Source organism: Emys orbicularis, chromosome 8 (genome assembly GCF_028017835.1).
Source record: "Emys orbicularis isolate rEmyOrb1 chromosome 8, rEmyOrb1.hap1, whole genome shotgun sequence".
Taxonomy (NCBI): Eukaryota; Metazoa; Chordata; order Testudines; family Emydidae; genus Emys; species Emys orbicularis.
The window spans coordinates 98,268,404-98,290,351 of NC_088690.1; the positions used below are offsets into that span (position 1 = coordinate 98,268,404).

General features: G+C 41.0%; 1 protein-coding gene across 1 annotated transcript; it reads left to right on the forward strand.

Annotated features, from left to right (window-relative positions):
• Nucleotides 1-1,315: 1,315 nt before the first annotated feature.
• ZCCHC10 (zinc finger CCHC-type containing 10) lies at nt 1,316-21,414 on the forward strand. Its single transcript, XM_065409732.1, has 4 exons — nt 1,316-1,410; nt 8,995-9,156; nt 14,850-14,891; nt 19,407-21,414. Exons 1-4 carry the CDS (start codon nt 1,316-1,318, stop codon nt 19,672-19,674), a joined length of 567 nt encoding a protein of 188 aa, XP_065265804.1. The 3' UTR covers nt 19,675-21,414.
• The last annotated feature ends 534 nt before the right edge of the window (nt 21,415-21,948 follow it).

Genomic DNA, 21,948 nt, shown 5'->3' on the forward strand with positions numbered 1-21,948 from the left:
AACACCAGCAAAAATAATTAGACTAATCAAGGATCTGTTTGATAATGCCAAAAGCACAATCTGAGATGGTGACAACATCAGCCAACAGTCTGCAGTGAATTTTATGTTTTTGAAGTTTTTTGTTGTTGTTGTTGTTGTTGTTGAAGAATTGCGACTTTTAGGTCTGTAATTGAGTGTCCAGGGAGGTTGAAGTGTTCTCCAACTGGTTTTTGAATGTTATAACTCTTGACGTCTGATTTGTGTCCATTTATTCTTTTGTGTAGAGACTGTCCGGTTTGGCCAATGTACATGGCAGAGAGGCATTGCTGGCACATATCAAATTGGTAGATGTGCAGGTGAACGAGCCCCTGATGCTGTGGCTGATGTGATTAGGTCCTATGATGGTGTCCCTTGAATAGATATGTGGACAGAGCTGGCAACGGGCTTTGTTGCAAGGATAGGTTCCTGGGTTAGTGTTTTTGTTGTGTGGTCGCTGACTTCAAAAACAGACTCCAACAAGAAACTGCAGAACTGGAATTAATTTGCAAACTGGAGACCATTAAATTAGGCTTGAATAAAGACTGGGAGTGGATGGGTCATTACACAAACTAAAAACTATTTCCCCATGCTAATTTTTTTCCTACTGTTACTCCTTCTTGTCAACTGTTTGAAATGGGCCATCCTGATGATCACTACAAAAGTTTTTTTCTCCTGCTGATAATAGCCCATCTTAATTGATTAGTCTTGTTAGAGTTGGTATGCAACCCCCATTTTTTCATGTTCTCTGTATATATATATCTTCCTACTGTATTTTCCACTGCATGAATCTGATGAAGTTGGTTTTAGCCCACGAAAGCTTATGCCCAAATAAATTTGTTAGTCTCCAAGGTGCCACAAGGACTACTCGTTCTTTTTGCTGATACAGACTAACACAGCTACCACTCTGAAACCTAAATCCATCAATGTGACACTCAGAAGTGTGAAGAGACCAGCACAAGACCGAAACGAGAGACGGGAACTGGTGCCTATGCACTATGGGTACAGGAGGGTGAGAGGGGGATGGACCGCCTGGGGGGCAGGCATGCACATGGCCCAAGGAAGGGCGAGAGGCCCCGGGGGAGAAGGAGACTGGGCAGCAGCTGAGCGCACCGGTGGAACGGCAGGGCGCAGCACCAGCCGCTAAGTAGGCCTCCCCCCTCCCGGAGGAGTAGAGCTGTGGTGGATGACGGGCCCCAACGCGCGTCCGCTCTAGCCGCCTGGCGCCTGGCTCTTTGTGGCAGGCAGCTGCCGGCTTCTCCCCCAATGGGGAAGGAGGAGGAGGGCGGAATTGCCCATCATGCAGCGCGGTGGCCTGTCGTCGGCTCCCCTCACTTTCCGGTCAGGGGCTAAGATGGCGACTCCCATGCACCGACTCATCGCTCGGCGGCAGGCGTGAGTGCGCCGGGCCGGGGGCTAAGGGAGGGTCCCCGGTGACAGCGGATCCCCGAGGGGCTTGTCCTCATGTGGCAGCCCGAGAGGAGCCGGGTCCCGTAGGCAGGGGAGAGGAGGGTTGTCTTGGAGGGGAAGCCTCAGAGACGTGGGCTCTCCTGGGAGGGGGCGCCTCGGCGGGGAGTCCCGGTGGAGTCGGTGATGCCCGTGTGCCTGGGACCCCTCGGGTGGTGCGTGAGGAGGAGAATCGCTTCCTTCACCCGTCCCGGAGAGCCTGCAAGTTGGGTGTGGAGCAAGCCCTTCGGGAGGGGGGCGGGTAGCGGTGGCTGGCCAGCCCAGTCACGTACGCCAGGGGCCGTGGGTTAGGCGGTGAGGGGCAGTAGATAATGCATTGCATGTGTACAGGACCCCTCATCTCCACAGCTCCTCAGGTGTCTGACGTGCACCTTGCAGCACTGGAGAGTAGCCCTCCCTCCCCCATAGGGGGACAGTCCCACGAGTAAAGGGCCGCAGCATGAGAGCAGATTTTTCTTCTTTTAAAGTTAAGTTGTAAATCTTTCGTTGGAGTGGATAATGAAGTACTTTCTCCCAGAAAGAGCTAATTCTACCCTGTCTGTGAACTGGGACAGGCCTGCTGCTCACTGATTCTGAAAAACAAATTCTTTTATATATTTTGGAAGATTAAAAGTTAACCATGGTACAGGCCGTTACAGGAATAATAAATACTCTTCACCTCTCTAGTTCCTTGCATCTGAGGATTTCAAAGCTCTTTACAAATGTTAACAAACTAAGCGTTTCACTATCAGCTTGAGATAGCTAAGTACCATTACAGATCAGCCCCCTGATAAACAAAGAGGTTAAATGGGCTTTTTTTTCTCCCCCCCTTTCAAAGGTTCAGAAAATATTCTGCTTGTTTTTTACACCAGAAATTCAGATCTTGTGTGTCTTGGCAGACTATGGTGATTGAAGAACTAGTGAAATGATGGTATTACAATAGTCAAGAATGAAAGCTGAATGACTGAGAGAGGAAGGATGTTTTAGTCCGATTGTTTTGAGTAGTTGTTAACACCAATGTCTGATTAATTAATCATGGCATTCTTTCCACAAAATGTTAAAATGTCAACACCCCCACCTTTCAGTTAAGGTGTGAGAACTCACAATACACACTGCTGGGAGATTCATGAGGTCCACAAGTAAATCAGGGAGAAAACACAATATTTTAAAGTTTATCAAAAGAAAGGCAGAAAAAAATCACGTCAGGTCTCTTTTATTAACACATCTACAGAAGTGCACACAAAAAAGCACAAGCCTACATTTTTGTTTTTAAGTTATGCAGGTCACCTTAAAGTAACTTGGCCAAAGTAATTTCAAATGAATTTTTGTTGTTGTTAGGTGCTTTTATAGCCTTTCAAGCCAAGTGAGCAAAAGATAAGCCTGGGGTACCAGTAGATAAAGTACATCAAACGTCTGTTTAGGGTTTCACTGTAGTTTGTGGGAGTTTGTTCCCTGTAATTATTTGTCATATTTGTCTGTTTCAGATGCGATTAATGGGGCTGGATAGTGTTCTTGCATTTCCTTCTTTTTCTAGGATTACATATTTTTTCCTTACTTTTCAGTGGAAAGTTTAATAATTTCTAATGATTTATGGAATAATTATTTCCCTTTCATTTTGGAACAGTCTCTCCATTTCAACTTTTCCTTTTACATGTTGGTTGTATGTGTTTTGCATTGTGCTACTTATCCCCTAGCTTCCATTTATAGTTTATAGTCCCTGATCCCATGTTCAGTATGAGCTTGCCTTAGGCCTTGTCTACACTACAGAGTTTTGGCGACAAAAGTTATGTCGACACTCAAAAAGCGCTATAATAAAAATCGGTATTGCATGTTCACACTCACTCCCTCTTTCAGCAGAGCGCATCCACACTTGGGGCACTAGCATCAACAGTGTGAGCAGTGCACTGTGGGTACGTATCCCACAGTCCAGCTCGACACCTTCTGCCGCTAGGTCTTGTGGGAAGGTGGAGCAGATCGTGGCGCATCTTGGGACCGGGCTCAATGTCCTTTGATGCATTGCTTTCTGTCCCAGCATTCCATGGGCTTCTGGCTTTCTTTCGTGGAATTTTTAATGGCCCTTCTTTGCTGTGCACCCCGGCATCTTTGTGAGAAGGGATGGATCCCGCACTGCTCTCTTATGCTCTGATAACTGTCATGAAGACATCGCGGATGGCAGTGCAGTTAATTGTGACGTTCCTAACTGAAGAAGACTCCCAGTTGCCTGACATGCTGTGTGATATGCATAGGAGCAACTTTAGATTGCTTTTGGCATTCACAGAACAGCTGCAGAGGGTGGACCATTGCTTGTGGGCTCGGGAAACAAGCACTGTATGGTGGGATCGTATCATCATGCAGGTGTGGGATGATGAGCAGTGGCTACAGAACTTTTGGATACGGAAAGCCACCTTCCTGGAACTATGTGCGGAACTCTCCCCAGCACTGTGGTGCAAGGACACCAGAATGAGAGCTGCCCTATCGGTAGAGAAGTGTGTGGCAATCGTTGTGTGAAAGCTGGCAACTCCAGACTGCTACTGGTTGGTCGCGAATCAGTTTGGAATCAGAAAGTCAATTGTTGGGGCTGCATTAATGCAAGTGTGCAGGGCAATTAATCGCATCCTACTACGAAGGACCGTGACTCTGGGAAATATGCGTGAAATAGTGGACGGCTTTGCAGAAATGGGTTTCCCTAACTGGAGGGGTGCTAGATGGCGCACACATTCCAATTTTGGCACCAGACCACTTTGCGATGGAGTACATCAATAGGAAAAGGTACTTCTCCATGGTGTTGCAGGCGCTTGGGGATCACCATGGGCATTTCACTGACATCAACGTGGGGTGGTCCAGGAAGGTGCATGATGCTCGCATCGTCAGGAACACCGGCCTGTATAGAAAGCTACAAGCAGGGACTTTCTTTCCAGACCAGAAGATTACAGTGGGGGATATTGAAATGCCCATAGTGATCCTGGGAGACCCGGCGTACCCCTTACAGCCATGGCTCATGAAACCTTACACAGGAAACCTGGACAGCAGTAAGGAGCGGTTCAACAACAGGCTGAGTAGGTGCCGGATGACTGTGGGATGTGCCTTTGGCAGATTAAAGAAGCGCTGGCGATGCCTTTATGGCAGGTTAGACCTCAATGAGGATAATATTCCTATGGTCGTAACTACATGGGGGGAGGGATAGCTCAGTGGTTTGAGCATTGGCCTGCTAAACTCAGGGTTGTGAGGTCAATCCTTGAGGGGGCCACTTAGGGATCTGGGGCAAAATCAGTACTTGGTCCTGCTAGTGAAGGCAGGGGGCTGGACTCAATGACCTTCAAGGTCCGTTCTAGGAGATAGGATATTCTTCATTAATTAATTAAATGTATTTTTATTGCATAATCTTTGTGAAGCTAAGGGTGAAAGGTTTGCTTAGAGGTGGAGTGTTGAGGCAGACTGCTTGGCTGCTGATTTTGAGCTGTCAGAAGGGCCCAGAGGGGAGTAATTTGAATCAGGGAGGCTTTGAGGCAACACTTTGAAAATGAGAACCAATAATGTATATCTCTGTGATTGGTGCTGCAATGTTACAATACATGTAGTTTTCCTAGGAAGCAATGGTGACATTTTGGGTATTACATTCCAGTAAGCAAATGGTTAAACTGCCTGTGTATGTACTGGTAGTGCCTGCTATCTCAATTTGTAGGAAACAAATAAAGATGAGTTACTGTTCAAAAACTTTGCTTTTATTGTACAAGAAACGACACACACTCACACAAAGATGCTTGGTGGGAAAGGAGGTACCAGGGAAGGGCAGACGTTCAGAGCTGTGTGTAGGTCCAGCTATCGTCTTTAAAGTTGTCAGAGGGAGTGGAGTGAAGGGGAAACCGAGAAGTCTAGGAAAGCAGAAAGGACTGTGCGGGTGGAGTTTGGGGAGGGGTGCATGGAAAAAAGTTCTGAATGTGCTGCAGGGGAGGGCGGGCATGCATCTGCTCAGTCTGCAGCATTATTAAGGACTTCAGCATCTGCGTTTGCTCCTCCATGACTTTAATCATCTGCTCAGAAGCATCCTTAACAAACTTCTGATTTTCTTTTCTGTCCTGCCTTTTGGCTTCCCTCCACTCCTTGCATTCCCTTTTCTCTGCATTGGAGAAGTGCGATACCACCTGGAACATGTCTTCTTTGCTCTGTTTTGGGCTGCCTTTTGTCGACAAAACTTAGTAGTGTAGACAAGGCCTTAGTCTTGTCCATTTCACTTGTATGAGATTTGCTATTAGGGCTGTGCTTAGAAATCTGTAGCAGTCTAGGTTGTTTGATCTTTCTCCCCCCCCCCCCTCCCCCCCGTTGATTAGACTGCTTTTAGATTTAGATTTTATTTTGGTTTGGGTGGAATTGTCTGCTTTTTTGGTCAGGAGATGAGTGGTGTTGGGACCTGGAAGTGATGGTATGTTTTTGTTTGGTTGTACTATCTAGTTTTCTAGTGTTTTCCAGTAGAGAAGATATGTGCTGGTTTGAGTTGGCACCAAAAGCTGAATGTTTGTTTGTGTTTGCGTGTTCATTAAGTGGAGGAACTGTGCTAGTTCTGCTCACATATGGCATCTGTGGCAGAGCCAGAAGTCTAAGGCCTGGTTTTGCTTAAAAATTAGATCAACCTAGCTATGTCGCTCAGGTCTGTGAAAAGTTTTGCATCTTTAGTTAGGTCAACCTAACCCCCAGTGTAGATGCGGCTACGTTGACAAAAGAATTCTTCCGTCAACCTAGCTACCTCCTCTTGGAGATTGACTACATTGACCAAAAAAACCCTGGATTCAATGTACCAAACTTCCTCCTCCTTTGAGCTTCAGTTGAGACAAGGCTGATTTCTGTAGGAGTTGGCAGGGAGTTGATGCAGCAGAAAAATCTTCCTTTTCTACTAATCTCCATGGAGGAATAGGCAGGCGGCATAAGAATCTTCATCTATCTCTAAGCATGTCTAGTAAAACATATATTGCTACAGTATATAGGTGTTTCAGCCCCTTTTCTTAGTGGGGGCTGGAAGCAGTATCTTTCCATTAGTCTGGATACCCCTCCAGCACATGCAAGGTTTTTATGTTACATCCAAACCTATACGGTAACATTTTAATAGCAAAGATCTTTTAAAATATTTGTCTATTAAGTGCCATCCACCACATAAAATATATCAGTGACGGTTTACTGGCTGTTTGGGGCCTCATTTTGTTTACAACTCCATGTATTCGGTAGTCTAAATACACCTAGTTAGCCTTCAGTTATTTTTTTAACCTTTGTAAAATTTGAAGTAGAGTTATATTAGTAGGCTAATGGGGGGCTGACCATTGAGTGCAACATGTGTCTCAAGGCAGTTCAGTATTCACAGACGTTCTCTCGGTGGAGTCTAGAAATGGAGCTTGAGAAAATAAAACTTTAAAAAACTTTCAGTAGCCCTAGAATCTTGTTCAGCCTACTTACTAAAAGTACTGTTCCCTACTGAAATTAAATTCTCAAAGTTAATTGTGTGCAATTAATTGTGAGTCTTATTTGTTCCCTATTGAATCTAAATTAGCACCATTTCTCCTTAGGGCTACTACAAGAAGCCAGAGAAGTTTAGTCTCGAAAAGGTGTTGGATGTTATAGACAGGATGACTATTAGAAACTTGATAGACCTGGGAGCCTGAGTAAGTGATGACAAAGGCCAGTGAACCATGCCATTCTTCTGTACCGCAGTAGGTGACTCATAGTTCCACACCAAACCAAAACATCCATCAATGCTAATAGCCTCTCTCTCCTCCTTCCTCCTATCCTCCTCCTATTCACCGTGTCTAAATGCTAAATATGCAGTTAGGAATTTTCCTCTTTCTAGTAGTATATGGCTGTTGAGTGGCTCTGAATGGACTGAACTTTCTGAAGTGAGTCTTTCAGTTGAGGGAAGGGGGTAAAAGGCAGAGTTGAAAGGCAGCTTGGTGCAATAAACTGAGCAGAAGACTGGGAGTCAGAAAATCCTATTTTTTATCTTGGCTCTGGCACCAATTTGTGATGTGACCTTGGGTGAGTCACTTAATATCTCTGCTTTAATTTCCTCATTTGTAAAAGGAGACTAATACCTACCTCACGGGAGTGTAAATATGAATCAAAGTAAAAGTGCTAAATATTTTATTTTAAAGCTAAAGAAATTAATGAGGAGTGGGAGGGAAAAATAAAACAGAGGAAACAACTTTAGCTCCCTTCCTGTGTCAGTGAAAAGTTGTTAGTGGGAACTCACTTCTTCAGGATGAGTATATCATCAGAGTCTCCTTTAACCCATATTAAACTGAAAGGAAGCTTTTTTTCCTCTGTGATTTCTAGCAAAGTATTGCAAAACTCTCTGACTATTTACCAATGTGGGCTCAAAATTATTCACCCATGTTTACTGTGACGATGGTGAAAAATTAATAGTTTACACCTTCTCAGGAAGCAGGTGAGTAAAATTTTGCATGGCTAACTCTAGTGAATTATGCACGCAAGAAAGCCAGAATCAGGTTATACTTGGGATGGACGGAGTAAAATGTTACCTTCGAACTTCACATGCCTCAGTTGCATCTTTTGTGATAGCAGTCATTAACTGGCTGCTGAAATTGTAGGATCGCTCTTCAATTTCCCACAAGGAATACGGTGTCCTATTTAGTCTGACATTCTGTTCTGCCTCTAATCACTACACTCCCATGATTTGAAAATTAGGCTGCCCAAAATATTGCAACAAACTGACTCAATGGATAGGAACAGGTTTGTAGGTGCTTGTTTGAAAAAACTATGGAGACAGGTGCAAATTCTTCGGAGATTGTAACATCGGGTACAATTTACTAACATTTATCTATGTTTATGTAACCATATTGCCCGCAGTTGGTGCAGGAATATAAAACATGCTGTCAAAATATTTGCCAGTTAATTTGGGACAAGAATTGTGTTTTCAGTAATTGAATTACTTTGTTCACTGGCTGAAACTTAAGAATTGCTCCATCTCCACTTTTCTTCAAACTCTTTAATAGTTGCTTATGAATTTTAAATTCTGAAGGGAATGGGAAATTATGAACTCCAAGCAGAGTGAGGAAAGATTGAAAGAGAGACCAACCAATAGGAGTTATTAGACTAAAATGCTGGCCACACACCATTTGCCAATGTGTCAACCAAGAGCAAAGTGTAGTTTAGTCTTTACCACTTCAGCAGAAAGAGAGACTTGAGAGCTCCAGTTCTGGAATAGAAAAGTGTCTTTGTGTTCTTTCTGATAAATAACTGATACAGGAACATTCCAGTAATCACAAAGGACCCAACCCTGCCATTGACTATATGCAGGTATATGCATGTGCTTGTCTGCCCCAATGGAATGCAGGATTGTTCTGACTTGAGAAAAGCTAAAGCACCAATAAATACAGGCAGACAGTTAAAGCTCAAATTAAACAAGACAAATACTTTGTCTTAGGACTGCTAAAATGCACCATGTAATTTTCAATAGATAGTGTTGATTGTGCTTAAATATCCCAACTTTAAATACAAACCTGCTCTTAAGCAAATTCTGTATTTTTGTAGGGAGGCAAACAAGCAGCATGTGAGATGTCAGAAGTGTTTAGAGTTTGGACATTGGACCTATGAATGTACCGGGAAAAGAAAATATCTGCACAGACCATCAAGGACAGTGGAATTAGCGAAAGCTCTGAAAGAAAAAGAAAACAGACTATTGTTGCAACAAAGGTAAGATCAGCCAGTCTAAGGCTTAAAAACCATTAGCAGAAGTATGTATAGACTGTGTTTGGGAGATTGTAGTAGCGTGGTCAATTTTCTTTGTGTGGTTTTTGTGTTCATTCTCTTCAGTCTGTATGTGTAACTCCCATTAACATTAATAGTTACTGTACGTACATCAGAGGATATACATGTGTATTTGTATCCCACGGTATCCACAGGTTATTTGGTCAATCTCTCCCTGTTATAACTTAGGTCAAACAGGTTTTTTAAACAAAAATGGGTCACTGGAATAAAGTCAAAATAAGTAATGGGGCCTTTTTGTAATGGGTCATTGTTTTCTGGACATCTTGACCCCTTACCTTATTACATGTTTACATGGTGCTTAGAAAACAGTTTGTGTACATCTTTCCTAGTGTGGGGACAATAAGCATAACTAGAAAAGTATGTGATGTGTCATTTTTATAGTCTCGCCATAAATGTGTCCACCAACAAAAACATAGGTGCTACGTTAACAGTGTACCAGGAGCATGGTTTTTCCTTGTTTTTAGTTTGAAGAATAAAAAGCAAATAGGGGAGCAAGATATGGATTCATATGTATTGCCAATTCTTTATTCCTAGAAATATCGGGGATATATCTTATTGGATTAAAAGAACTACATGCTTTGCAGTTTTGACATCTGAGACACCTAGGCAGGTGATACCTGCAACCAAGAAGAAATATCCAAATTGGACTTTGCCTTAATCTGAAGTGTGACTTCACTTAATTCTTGTGGCCCCTAGATAGAATTTTGTTGTTTCTCCCAGTGAAGAAGAATTCAGCACTCAAACATTTCACCCTTTTAATCAAAAGTGCCTTCAGAGAGAAAATGAAGTCCTATAATGAACTGAGAAGCTTTCCAAAATATTGAACATAAAGGGATATTTCATATAATTTTTATGTCGACCATCCTCCTAGCTGTTATCATATACTGAATAGCAATGGTACTCACTATCGGTAGCAATGGTAGGAACACTAGCATAGGCAAGAACTAATGGCTGCTGATGTGTTGAACCTTGTGTTGTGTAGACTTGTTTTAAGCAGGGTTAGACAACACAGTGCTTAATGCCATTGGCCAAGTGAAGCCCAAGGATTTAAGTATCAAAGGGGTAGCCGTGTTAGTCTGGATCTGTAAAAGCAGCAAAGAGTCCTTATAGACTAACAGACGTATTGGAGCATGAGCTTTCGTGGGTGAATACCCACTTCTTCGGATGCATGCATGTATTCACCCACGAAAGCTCATGCTCCTATACGTCTGTTAGTCTATAAGGTGCCACAGGACTCTTTGCTGCTTCCAAGGATTTAAGGTTTCTTAAGCATTTTTATTCTAACTTTATTTTTCCCTTTGTCAGTTGCTTATGACTTTCTGAATCTTTATTCTTTTGGGGCTGAAATTTTCTATGCAAGTGTAACATGGACAGGATCGAACCTGGGATCTCTGAAGCTTAATGCATGAGCCTCTACTGCATGAGCTAAAAGCCTTAACTAAGGCAGTAGCAGCCTCATTAATCTCTAAGTGGTCTCGGTGCCACTGGAGGGGACAGAACACCACACCCAGAAGGTGTGGGGGTTACACAAGGTCTCCACCTAAGGGTTAATTTTCTTTTAAAGTCTGAGCAAAAAATGGTTCGGCCATTTTTAAAAACGTGAGCAGTGTGAAGGAAAATACTTTATTATTAAAAAAATGTTTTGAACTATTTCTTTTTAAAAGGTTTAATGTGGAAATAGTTTGGCATTATAAAAGTGAAATTTGGTATGAGTTTTAGCACAAGCACTTTTTAAATAATTATCTGTTTTCTGGAGAAAAGGGGGATGTGATGGGTGTGAGGGTTTTTTAAAAAAAAAAACTTGATTGGTGTGCATAATTACAGCATAATGAGATTCACTTATGTTATGACCTGTGTACATAGTGATTTTTTTTTTTGGACTTCTTTCTTAAAAAACCCCAACAAAAATCTAGGACATTCCATATAAAAACCTACGTAGAACAATATGGTTGTAAAAGTAATACACATTTACAAGGGCCATTGTGTCAGTCTTCACATCTTCATTTTCTGACAAATGTCGTTTTTTTAAATGGAATAACTATATATGTAATATAGCCTTGCACTGGCAAACAAGTCCGGTTGTCCAAGACTAGGTAATGTGGGAAAATAATTTTGCACTATGATCCTTCTAGTTAGTTAATAGTTATTGACCTAGATGGAGGTTGTGTGACCTAAAATTGAGGAACTTCAGTACAAAGTAATAATTCTGATTATGAAGCCCTCTAAGACATAATGACTGTGTGCTTTTAGACACTAAAATTTATTCAAATTTTGATGCAACATTTGGGACATATTTCCTTGTCCCTACTTGTTAGGCATCAAGTACTGTACAATAGCTGGGGTGAGGAAGGGAAGTGACGTAAGAATGAAATGTAAATATACTTTAAATACTGCAAATAATGTTCTTAATGAAGACAATGGAAAAAGAATTTTAAAGGCTTCTAAAATTCTAAAAAAATTGCTGTAAGATTCTAAAAGTGTAAAACTGAATTACCGCTTGTTTAAAAATGTAATACGTTTTATGTAGTACAAAGCTGAGACGTGCAGTACCTCCTCCACATCCTGAGGGCAGACACCCTGGCTTTTCTATAGTGAATGATGATATAAGTACAGTACCAAATGGAGGCTTAAAAGGTTTAATTCCAGTAGCTGCCAAGTTTTGTGCAACTCTGTGTGATACATGCAAATTACTTAATTTTTCATATTTGTAACTAATTTGCATACCAGCACAGATTCCAGCTGTGTGATTCTGTGTAGGGGAGGAGTGTGGATTTAATGCTCATGCATCTGTAGAGAATTAAGACCTTGGTTTATATATAGGGCAGCAGCAGGCCAATAATAAAACAACACAGGTTTGATCCCACAATCTTCAGATTTATGCCATCGTCCTCTACCATGGCAACTATAGGAATAACTGATAGGGGAAAGGTTTCAGAGTAGCAGCCGTGTTAGTCTGTATCTGCAAAAATAACTAAAAAAAACCATATATGCTTCCGAAGAAGTGGGTTGTAGCCCACGAAAGCTTATGCTCTAATAAATTTGTTAGTCTCTAAGGTGCCACAAGTACTCCTGTTGTTTTTGATAGGGGAAAGCTTACTGTTATCCCCCTTATGGAGCAGATTGTAGAGTGGGAGACAGCACACTTTATTACTGGGTTAGACAACTGCTTGTGAAAGTAGGGTATGAGGATTCCTGATTTGTATTGCTGGCTCTGGGAGCCGAGTATGGTAGAGTAGAGATTGCATAGCCAAGTGTAATAGTGTCTCTGTTTGGATCATCTGCAGAGTTTGAACCTGGGAGTTCTGGATTTAAAAGTATGGGTTTCTACCACTTGAGCTCCAGGACAATACACATTAATATGGAGGCAGTAGCAGACTCATAAATTTCTGTCTTGGTTGGCCACTAGAGCGGGACAAAGAATCCACACTCTGTTATCATGGGTTAGGTTAACACATAATCTAGGCCCTTTCTTCTGAAAGGCAGTTTGGCAAATTAGAGACCAGGGTTCTATTCGCAGCTTTGCCTGATGTAAAATGAATGAATGAATAAGTGCCTCCTCTAAGGTGGCACATGAGGCCCTGATTAGTGAAGGGTGTGGAGGGCACAGAAATAGAGAGAACAATTAGTAAAAGAGTTGGGATTAGAATTTGTGAGCTCCTGGTTTGTAGTTTAGTGAACCCTCTGTATGGCAACTGGGGATTATGTGAGGAAAGCACTCCTCGTGCACACAGACCCATGTCCTTTTACCAGTTGTGTGGGAATGCTTGACACCTTGCCTACTGTCACATAGACTTGCAAAATGCATGAGCATATTGCAGGTCTGTGTGACGGTAGGCAAGTCTGCATTCTCCTTGATGTTACCTACTACCATTTCATTACAATATTATGTTTAAAAAAAAAAAAAAAACATTCTTTCGGAATCTGTATGGATGAGCTCTGTTCTCTAAAATCCAGTGCTGCACATCTTTTAAGTGAAATGTGAGCAACTGAACTGTAAAAACCAGGAATAGTTTTTGCTTCTATTTATCTAAGGGCTGGTCCACACTAAGCCCCCAGTTCGAACTAAGATACGCAACTTCAGCTACGTGAATAATGTAGCTGAAGTCGAAGTATCTTAGTTCGAACTTAAAGGTACTTACCGCGGGTCCACACGTGGCAGGCAGGCTCCGCCGTCGACTCCGCCTACTCCTCTCGCAGAGCAGGATTACCGGCGTTGACAGCGAGCACTTCCGGGATCGATTTATCGCGTCTAGACAAGATGCGATAAATCGATCCCAGAAGATAGATTGCTTGCCGCCAAACCAGCGGGTAAGTATAGACGTACCCTAAGTTTGCTCCTAATATTAGGCCTTGATTAAGGAAAGAATCCCTTTTTTGGAAAGGTCTTAAATCCACTGGATGTCAAATGGGATGTACATACAAGCTTAAAGTTAAACATATGCTTAAATACTTTCCTGATTAGTCAAGTCAAAGTTCTCTGGAGACAATGGCTCATTGGGCTGCTGTGGTTATATCAGTTTCATAGCCAACAGTATACAAGGGAGTGATGAGGCCAGCATCACATCAAAGATGGTCAGTTGGGTGACTAGAGGTAACCTTTCAGTGTGAAGTCGAGTGACACTCAAACTCCATGCATCTGAAGAAGTGGGTTTTTTACCCACGAAAGCTTATGCCCAAATAAATCTGTTGGTCTTTAAGGTGCCACCGGACTCCTCATCGTTTTTGTGGATACAGACTAACACAGCTACCCCTCTGATACTTGGTACTCAAGCCCAGGATCTTCATTGTAGCTGAGGACCTTAACCACTCAGACACTGCACCTCCCCGAATAGGGATGGAATTAATTACATGCTTAAATACTATGCAAAATAGAGGCCTCATGTGGTTTACTTCTGCTGTTGGCTGAGAAGGTGATATGACCATATGAATTGAAAAGGGAACAGTCATGGCAAATTTGGCCTAATACTGCTACTTTGTGGAAAGGTTTTCTCAAAAGTTAAGACCAACAGAAATCTCTCCATGGGATTTCCTTTTTAATTCCGAAGGAAAATATTTTGTTAAACAAGCATTTCCCTGCAGTGTTTGAAACCCAAACTTTCTATCGGTGTGTGAATGCATGAGGACCTGAAAGTGAAATAGCTAGATGATATTAATAAAAATGGACTGTTTTCTTTCTATTGCACAGGAGAGAAATTCATGAAGAGCATAAATGATGAAAACTAATTTAGATTTTGAAAATTTAGTTTTAATAATTTGAGATATTAGGTAAAGAAAACTTGTACACATCTTCTTTTCACACTGACAGTGTCATTTTAAGGTAGAGAACCCTTAGCAGAAGGTAACTGAGAGTGTGGCATACTCAAATACAAAAAAATGTTTAAAAGGGTAAAATACAACAGCTTTTTTTTTAAGTTATAGGGAATGTCTTCCTCTTGGGTTGAAAAATGGCTGAAAGTGAATATGCCAAGTGAACTTTAGTCATAACAACCCATTGTTTACTTTTCTGCCAGTGGGATGATGATTTTCTATTATAAACCTCAACTCCACTGTGCACCTGTTTACTTAATTTTTCCCACTGCATTAATCAAAGCCATTGTTTTTCCCCTCCCCTTAATTAGAACTGGAGAAAGTACTGCAGAAAGGAAGACCAAGAAAAAAAGGTATGTGGGAAAAGATTAAAAGTGCAGCTATTCCAGTGCATGATGTTGCACTCACTGTGGCAGAGGGTAATTTGAAAGAGGGTGTGTGAGATACTGGAAGTAGAAATTGCAAATGAAGGATTGTGTTTGTCACCTTTGGCCTCCTCTAAGTAGTCATGCTGTGAGCACTTGAAGTTTCTCCAACCCCTTCACCTTCTAATTCTTTGTCTTCACTTTTTCCTCTTTGATCTTCCCTTCTCTACATACTCTTCCCTTTAGTAGAAAAAAATATTCCTTCCTTTGGCTAGAAGGGCATTATTTGTATTTCAGATAACTGCAATAATTGACTACTGTTTTCCAGTTAATAATAGTTCCTTCTCCCCAGCTTGCTGTTCCTTGTCTCTTCCCCATTCCGAACTGCCATCTCCCTCTACAAGTTTTTCTAGCGACTGTAAACAAAACCAATCCAAACCCAACCAAACAAAGCTATCATTGACACTAAAACTGGGTCTTATGAAGCAGTGCTAGCGCTGCTGGGAGCCCACAGCTAGACCAGTTTAATTATTGTGTTAGTATAAAAAACTAGTAGAACTTTGTTATAAGGTTGCCATTGGTGCTGTCATGTGTTCCATATCTGCGAGCAACATTTTTGTGTGACAATCCCTAATGGAAATATGGTCTAACTGTCTTCTCCCACTTCTAGCTTAATGCCTCCTTTATTGCTGCTCTGCTGATTGGAACAGCCACCCACACTCCATTTCGGAAAACGCCCTCTGTCTCAAAATCCCTCCTTTAAAGGAGACGTGCAAAGGTTTTTAAATATTGGTCAGGTCCCTTTTCTTTGCATCTTTATGATATACACCTCTACCCTGATATAACGCGACCCGATATAATATGAATTCGGATATAACCCGGTAAAGCAGCGCTCCGGGGGGGCAGGGCTGTGCACTCCGGCGGATCAAAGCAAGTTCGATATAACACGGTTTCACCTATAACGCAGTAAGATTTTTTGGCTCCCAAGGACAGTGTTATATCGGGGTAGAGGTGTGTGTGTGTATGTGTGTATGTATATATATATAAAATATGGTCAGAAAGGCTTTTTAAAAAAGCCTGTATTTACCATAAGGTATCAAGAATGTCAAGACTGGTTTTACTGGTGGATTTCTTGGTGAGCTCTCAGCTCAGCTGAAGAAGCAATGTTTTTTTATTAAAGACATCCTTTTATTTTGGCAAAAAGATTTTAGACTTTATTTTTACATTGACAGACCCATTTTTTTTCTTTGCAGATCACCTTTAAAACATTACACATTCTTGGTTTGAATTGTTTTCTCACGTGTTATAGGCCTCCTCAGATCCAACCACAGTATTCATTTATTTGCATATAAAGCATCAAGTACACTTACTATGCATTAGGAAGAATTAAATACAAAAATACTCAACACAGCATGTTGTTGTATACTTAAAATCCTGAAGTTAAGAGATGCAGAAGTTAAGGTTCCAGTAGCATTGCTACAGGCTTAACCAGAAAAATACGAAATGACAAAACTCCTGCAATTGTGCCCCATAACTTTTAGGTTGCTTTGGGCTTTCTTGTGCCCACACTAGCCCTTACCACCTCCCTCATGGCATTCTTTTGGAAGGTAGATTGCCAACCCCAAGACACTTGATCTTCTACTCTGGCTGATTCTGCCTCCTTTGATCCATGAGTCTACTGCTTATTCTGATGCACTTATCTGTATCTAGTGTGCAGTATCAGAGATCTGATTCGGGTTGCCTTATATAAAAACTCATTTTATTGATATATTATTGAAATGGAATTTCAAAATCAATGCATCTATTCATAGAATCATAGAATATCAGGGTTGGAAGGGACCTCAGGAGGTCATCTAGTCCAACCCCCTGCTCAAAGCAGGACCAATTCCCAACTAAATCATCCCAGCCAGGGCTTTGTCAAGCCTGACCTTAAAAACCTCTAAGGAAGGAGATTCCACCATCTCCCTAGGTAACCCATTCCAGTGCTTCACCACCCTCCTAGTGAAAAAGTTTTTCCTAATATCCAACCTAAACCTCCCCAACTGCAACTTGAGACCATTACTCCTTGTTCTGTCATCAGGTACCACTGAGAACAGTCTAGATCCATCCTCTTTGGAACCCGCTTTCAGGTAGTTGAAAGCAGCTATCAGATCCCCCCTCATTCTTCTGCAGACTAAACAATCCCAGTTTCCTCAGCCTCTCCTCATAAGTCATGTGTTCCAGCCCCCTAATCATTTTTGTTGCCCTCCGCGGGACTCTTTCCAATTTTTCCACATCCTTCTTGTAGTGTGGGGCCCAAAACTGGACACAGTACTCCAGATGAGGCCTCACCAATGTCGAATAGAGGGGAATGATCACGTCCCTCGATCTGCTGGCAGTGCCCCTACTTATACAGCCCAAAATGCCGTTAGCCTTCTTGGCAACAAGGGCACACTGTTGACTCATATCCAGCTTCTCGTCCACTGTAACCCCTAGATCCTTTTCTGCAGAAAATTATTCAGATACTGCAGACAGCATCATACGGCAGTGAGAAAGCTTGTGTTACAAAATATAAAAAAAAGACTAGAGCATGATCTAAACGTTACTTTTCTTGCTCTACCTAAACCACGTGTGTATCTCTGCCTGTTCCAAGGAAGTAAATTTCTTCATCTGCCCCAACAATTCATCCCCCTTGTGTAACCAAACCACAGACTATATATTATGTAACCTTCTGAAAGCAAGTACAGTAGAACCTCAGAGTTACGAACACCTAGGGAATGGAGGTTCTACGTAACTCTGAACAAAACATTATGGTTGTTCTTTCAAAAGTTTACAACTGAACATTGACTTAATACAGCTTTGTAATTTTACTATGGAGAAGAAAAATGCTGTTTTCCCTTTATTTTTTTAGTAGTTTATGTTTAACACAGTACTGTACTGTATTTGCTTTTTTTTGGTCTCATCTCTGCTTCAGTCTGATTGCATAATTCCGGTTCCAAATGAGGTGTGTGATTCACTGGTCAGTTCGTAACTTTGGTGTTTGTAAATCTGAGGTTTTATTGTAGATGATTTTCTGCTTCCTATCCTTGGCCCAGCCCTCTCCCCCAAAATCTTTCCATCAAGGAAATAGCTATTAGGCATTATCTGCAAGTACCCACTCTACTTCCTATGTAGTGATCCGTCCTAATGATTCCGAACACCACTTTAAGATGTGGCTTCTATTAGCTTATTTTCTGGAGATTCCTTCCTGAGCAGCTGTAAATAAACTGCCCTCAATGGAAAAAACTGCTGTTTGGGGCGGGGGAGGGGGGGGAAATACAGATAACAGATGTATATTAAGTTGTTAATGGCTCAGAACATCGTAACACATGGCTCCACGTATGTCAATTTGACACAACTGTGGATGCACAATGAGGCAGAGTTAATGTAGCTGTTATAACCTTAGCTTATGAATTTCCTGACTTAGTGATTTTCAACTAAGCACCCTTAATGTTATGATTGCATTTAATTTCCTTTTTTTCTGGAGAAAGGCGAACCTATGCTTAATATTTCTAGCACTTTACATAGTACCAGTTAGGGATGACATTCAGTTGACTGAATGGAATGAGAGCAAGGTGAGCTAACACCTTTGGTTTTTGGCTGAGGTATCTTTGGAAAACCTGTGTTGTTCATTTTTGGCACTTAGTAGCATTGTCCATACCAAAATCTCAAACTGCTTAGGAGTGGTAGCGCATCTGCAGTAGCTGCATCTTAATGGGAAAACGACTGATTTTTAAAAATCAAAATGAAAGCTTGGAGTTTGCAGAATATGAATTCAGAAAAATGGCAGAGCGTGCAGGACTTCATGATATTTACCCCCATATTCATGTTTTTCCTTGCCCTTGATAAAGCTATTTTTAAAGGATTTGTTTTTCTGAAAGTTTCACTGAGATTATTAAAATCTCCATCTCACAAAATGTTACTGTAGTGGTGGGTACGTTGGATTCCTTCTCCATCAGTAGCTTGGGAGCAGTATCCCTTGGGTGAAATTCTGTCCCACTGAAGTCAATAGTAAAACTCTCATTGACCTCAGAGGGGCCAGAATTTCATCCAGGGAGCATGTACAATAATGTCAAAGGAACAGACCTTCATTAAGCTTTTCTAAAATCTTAGTTGTTGTCCAGTCACTTTTTCCTATCACTTAAAACTTTTATTCTCTCTCTCCCACTCTAACCAAACAAAGACCCCAGTCCTCAGTAAGGATGATACCCATACCAAGTTTCAAACCTTTGCTTTTTCTCCTGTAGTTCTGTTTTGTTTTACGATGGGGAAGTATGTATTACACTGTCCCATTACTCAAATGGCTTAAGGGTATTTGTTCAAAATAGAATCAAGAAAGCGGGGGAAATACCACCTTCAGACAGAGTCACGTCTGGAAAATTGTAATGAACATTGTTTTTTGTAGTTGTACCTTCAGCAGGTCTGTTCAGTGACCACTGTACTGGGAAGAAAATCTCTCATCTGTCCTTTTCATGTTTCTTGCAGGTCTAAGAGCGTCACCAGTTCCAGCAGCAATAGCAGCATCAGTTCAGCTAGTGATTCTTCATCCGAGAGTGAAGATTCCTCTTCCTCTTCTTCTTCTGATGACAGCGACAGTGACGAAAGCTCCTCCACTTCCTCATCCTCCCCATCTTCAAGTAGTTCTTCCTCTTCCTCAGACTTCGAGTCAGATTCTAGTTCCTCCAGTAGCAGCAGCACCAGCACAGACAGCAGCTCTGATGATGAGCCACCGAAGAAAAAGAAGAAGAAATAGTGTGGTGCCATGTTCGGTGACAATGTAGGACTGTTATTAGTGAACGATAATGTCATTCTCTAAGGAGGTTTTGAATACATTATTGCCAAACAGCTTAACAGGTTAAAATTTCTACAGTTTAAAACTTTCTAAGTGTTTTACATATTCAGTCATAGGACATAAAAAGGTATTACATGGCAAGTGAGACTTATTGAAAGAGTATTTTTGTGGTTAATCCTTTAATGGGAAATTTTACTTTTTTAGTTTAAAAATCTGTCATCAGATTTGTTTATATGACCTAAAGTCCAGTAACCCTAATGTTTACATGCCAGACAGCAAAACCTTCTTGTTTCAGATTGTGCTGTATATGTCATATACTGACCCTCTGTTTACAGCAGCTTCATTTATGTTTTAGAAAATCCTGTAAACTAGTTAGGGAGGAAGAGGAATAAGAGCTTCTAACACCAGTGGCTGTGTAGTATTCAAATAGCATTACCATTATCTGGCTAAACTGAATGCACAGTATTGCTCAGAGGGTGACTTCCATCCCTCTGCTGAGAAATATATTATACTTTGTTGCTCAGCTTTTCTCAAATGACTTTTCCTGAGATTTCCAGGTCAAAGGTTAATTGCAACATAAAACCTTTATTAGTGCTAATTTGTTAGAGATCCATATGCTGTTTGTACTGTACAAAGGCTTTAGCTAGTCTTTTCAACTTTGCCTGTTTTCTGAGTTCATGGAACTGTAACATTCTCTGAGACAAAGAATGTCTCTTGCAGCAGTAGCATCGGAATAAGACGAGGGTTACAGGCAGGGGGTGGGGGGGGGGGGTGAATCATAATAACTGATGCTGCTTAGGAGCTTCATCTTTGTGCCTTTTTTATAAAATTAAATGTATCCTAAAAAGAGAGGGGCCATAGTGGTTTCCCCCCCGCCCCCTCCCAACCCCCGAACTCATTTCGCTTTCCACACAGAATATGAGTTGGAGAAATGGTAGTAACATAAATATAATTGAGACATTATTTTCAAAGCAAGGACAAAAAGCTATTTTCATTGGAAGTTTGGTAAGAAAAAATGAGTCACCTTTAAATATAGTTCCCAAAAGGAAGATATTTCCTTTTTGCTATTTTTGCAAAATTATTGTGTAGTGTAAGATTGCCAATTTACGTTTGTTGGGCACGTGGCACCTGGCATTATAGTTTGCAGTATAAAATGATTATTTGGCTCAGTCCATTATTTTTACATGACAAGTTTGTGCACATTTGTGAAAGAAATGGAAGAGGCATATTAGCCAAAAATTCCAGCAAACAAACATCACAACCCTGCATACTGCAAGATGTCTTTTGCAAGTTGCTAAATAGAACTAATTTGCTGTTGTGGTGAATTTAAGCAGATGGCATTAGTCATTTAATTTTGTGATGCAGTCTCCTTTTCAATTTCTTATTGATGGAGTTCCCTTTTTTTGGGAGGGGGCATCATATGTGAAAGAAAATTCTTAGATATCCTGGTTTAGGTAAAATATAGTAATTAAACTATTTTTTATATTTTTATGGAAAAAGTAGTGTGTAGAATTACTTTTGAATAAAATGTGCTTCTATTTAAATGTTTGAAAATATGTATGTTGTGTGTTTTAGTCTGTAATCATTATTGAGTTTTACAGAACATCCTGAAGACTGTAAATAAAACTACCAGGAAATTGTTTGTCATCTTAGAGAATGTACCATTTAATGGGAAAAGTTAATAAATTATTAAACACTGTTTGTTAAGTTTATATTCATTGGCAGTCCACTGAACTGCAAATTTACTGATATGGTAGAGATTGAGGACAATAACTTTAGAAAATGGGCACACTTGGCGATCCAAGAAGCTGTCTGCAGGAGATAAGACAAAACAATACAACTGCTAAAGAGATTAAGAAAACCTATGTTTAACTTCTGGTTTATTGGTCCCTGAGCTGGGAGGTCTAAGGAGACAGTACGCTATTTCTCAGGACACTTTATATCATTCAGCAGTGATTAAGTGATAGGCCATGAAAGGAACTTCTTCCAATATTTTATAGCCAGAAACATAGTGGCTTTTTATTTATTTATTTTAATTTATTTAGTTTAGATCACTTGCTCTTAGATGTGATATTTCTGCTTAATTTTAAATCCATGCTCCATTCTGTTTTATTTATCCCCAGCCGTTTTTATCTTAGAGGGCAAAACCCGCCAGCCTGACCAGAGCTTTCAGCCATCCAACTCTTACTAGCTCAACTCCTCATTTGCTATTAAAAGAATCCTTTATTTCACTTT

Coding starts and splice junctions, on each gene's coding strand:
- ZCCHC10 (XM_065409732.1), top strand. CDS start 1,316: ATGCAGCGCGGTGGCCTGTCGTCGGCTCCCCTCACTTTCCGGTCAGGG. Junction 1,411..8,994: donor CTCATCGCTCGGCGGCAGGC/GTGAGTGCGCCG, acceptor GTATTTTTGTAG/GGAGGCAAACAAGCAGCATG. Junction 14,892..19,406: donor AGGAAGACCAAGAAAAAAAG/GTATGTGGGAAA, acceptor TGTTTCTTGCAG/GTCTAAGAGCGTCACCAGTT.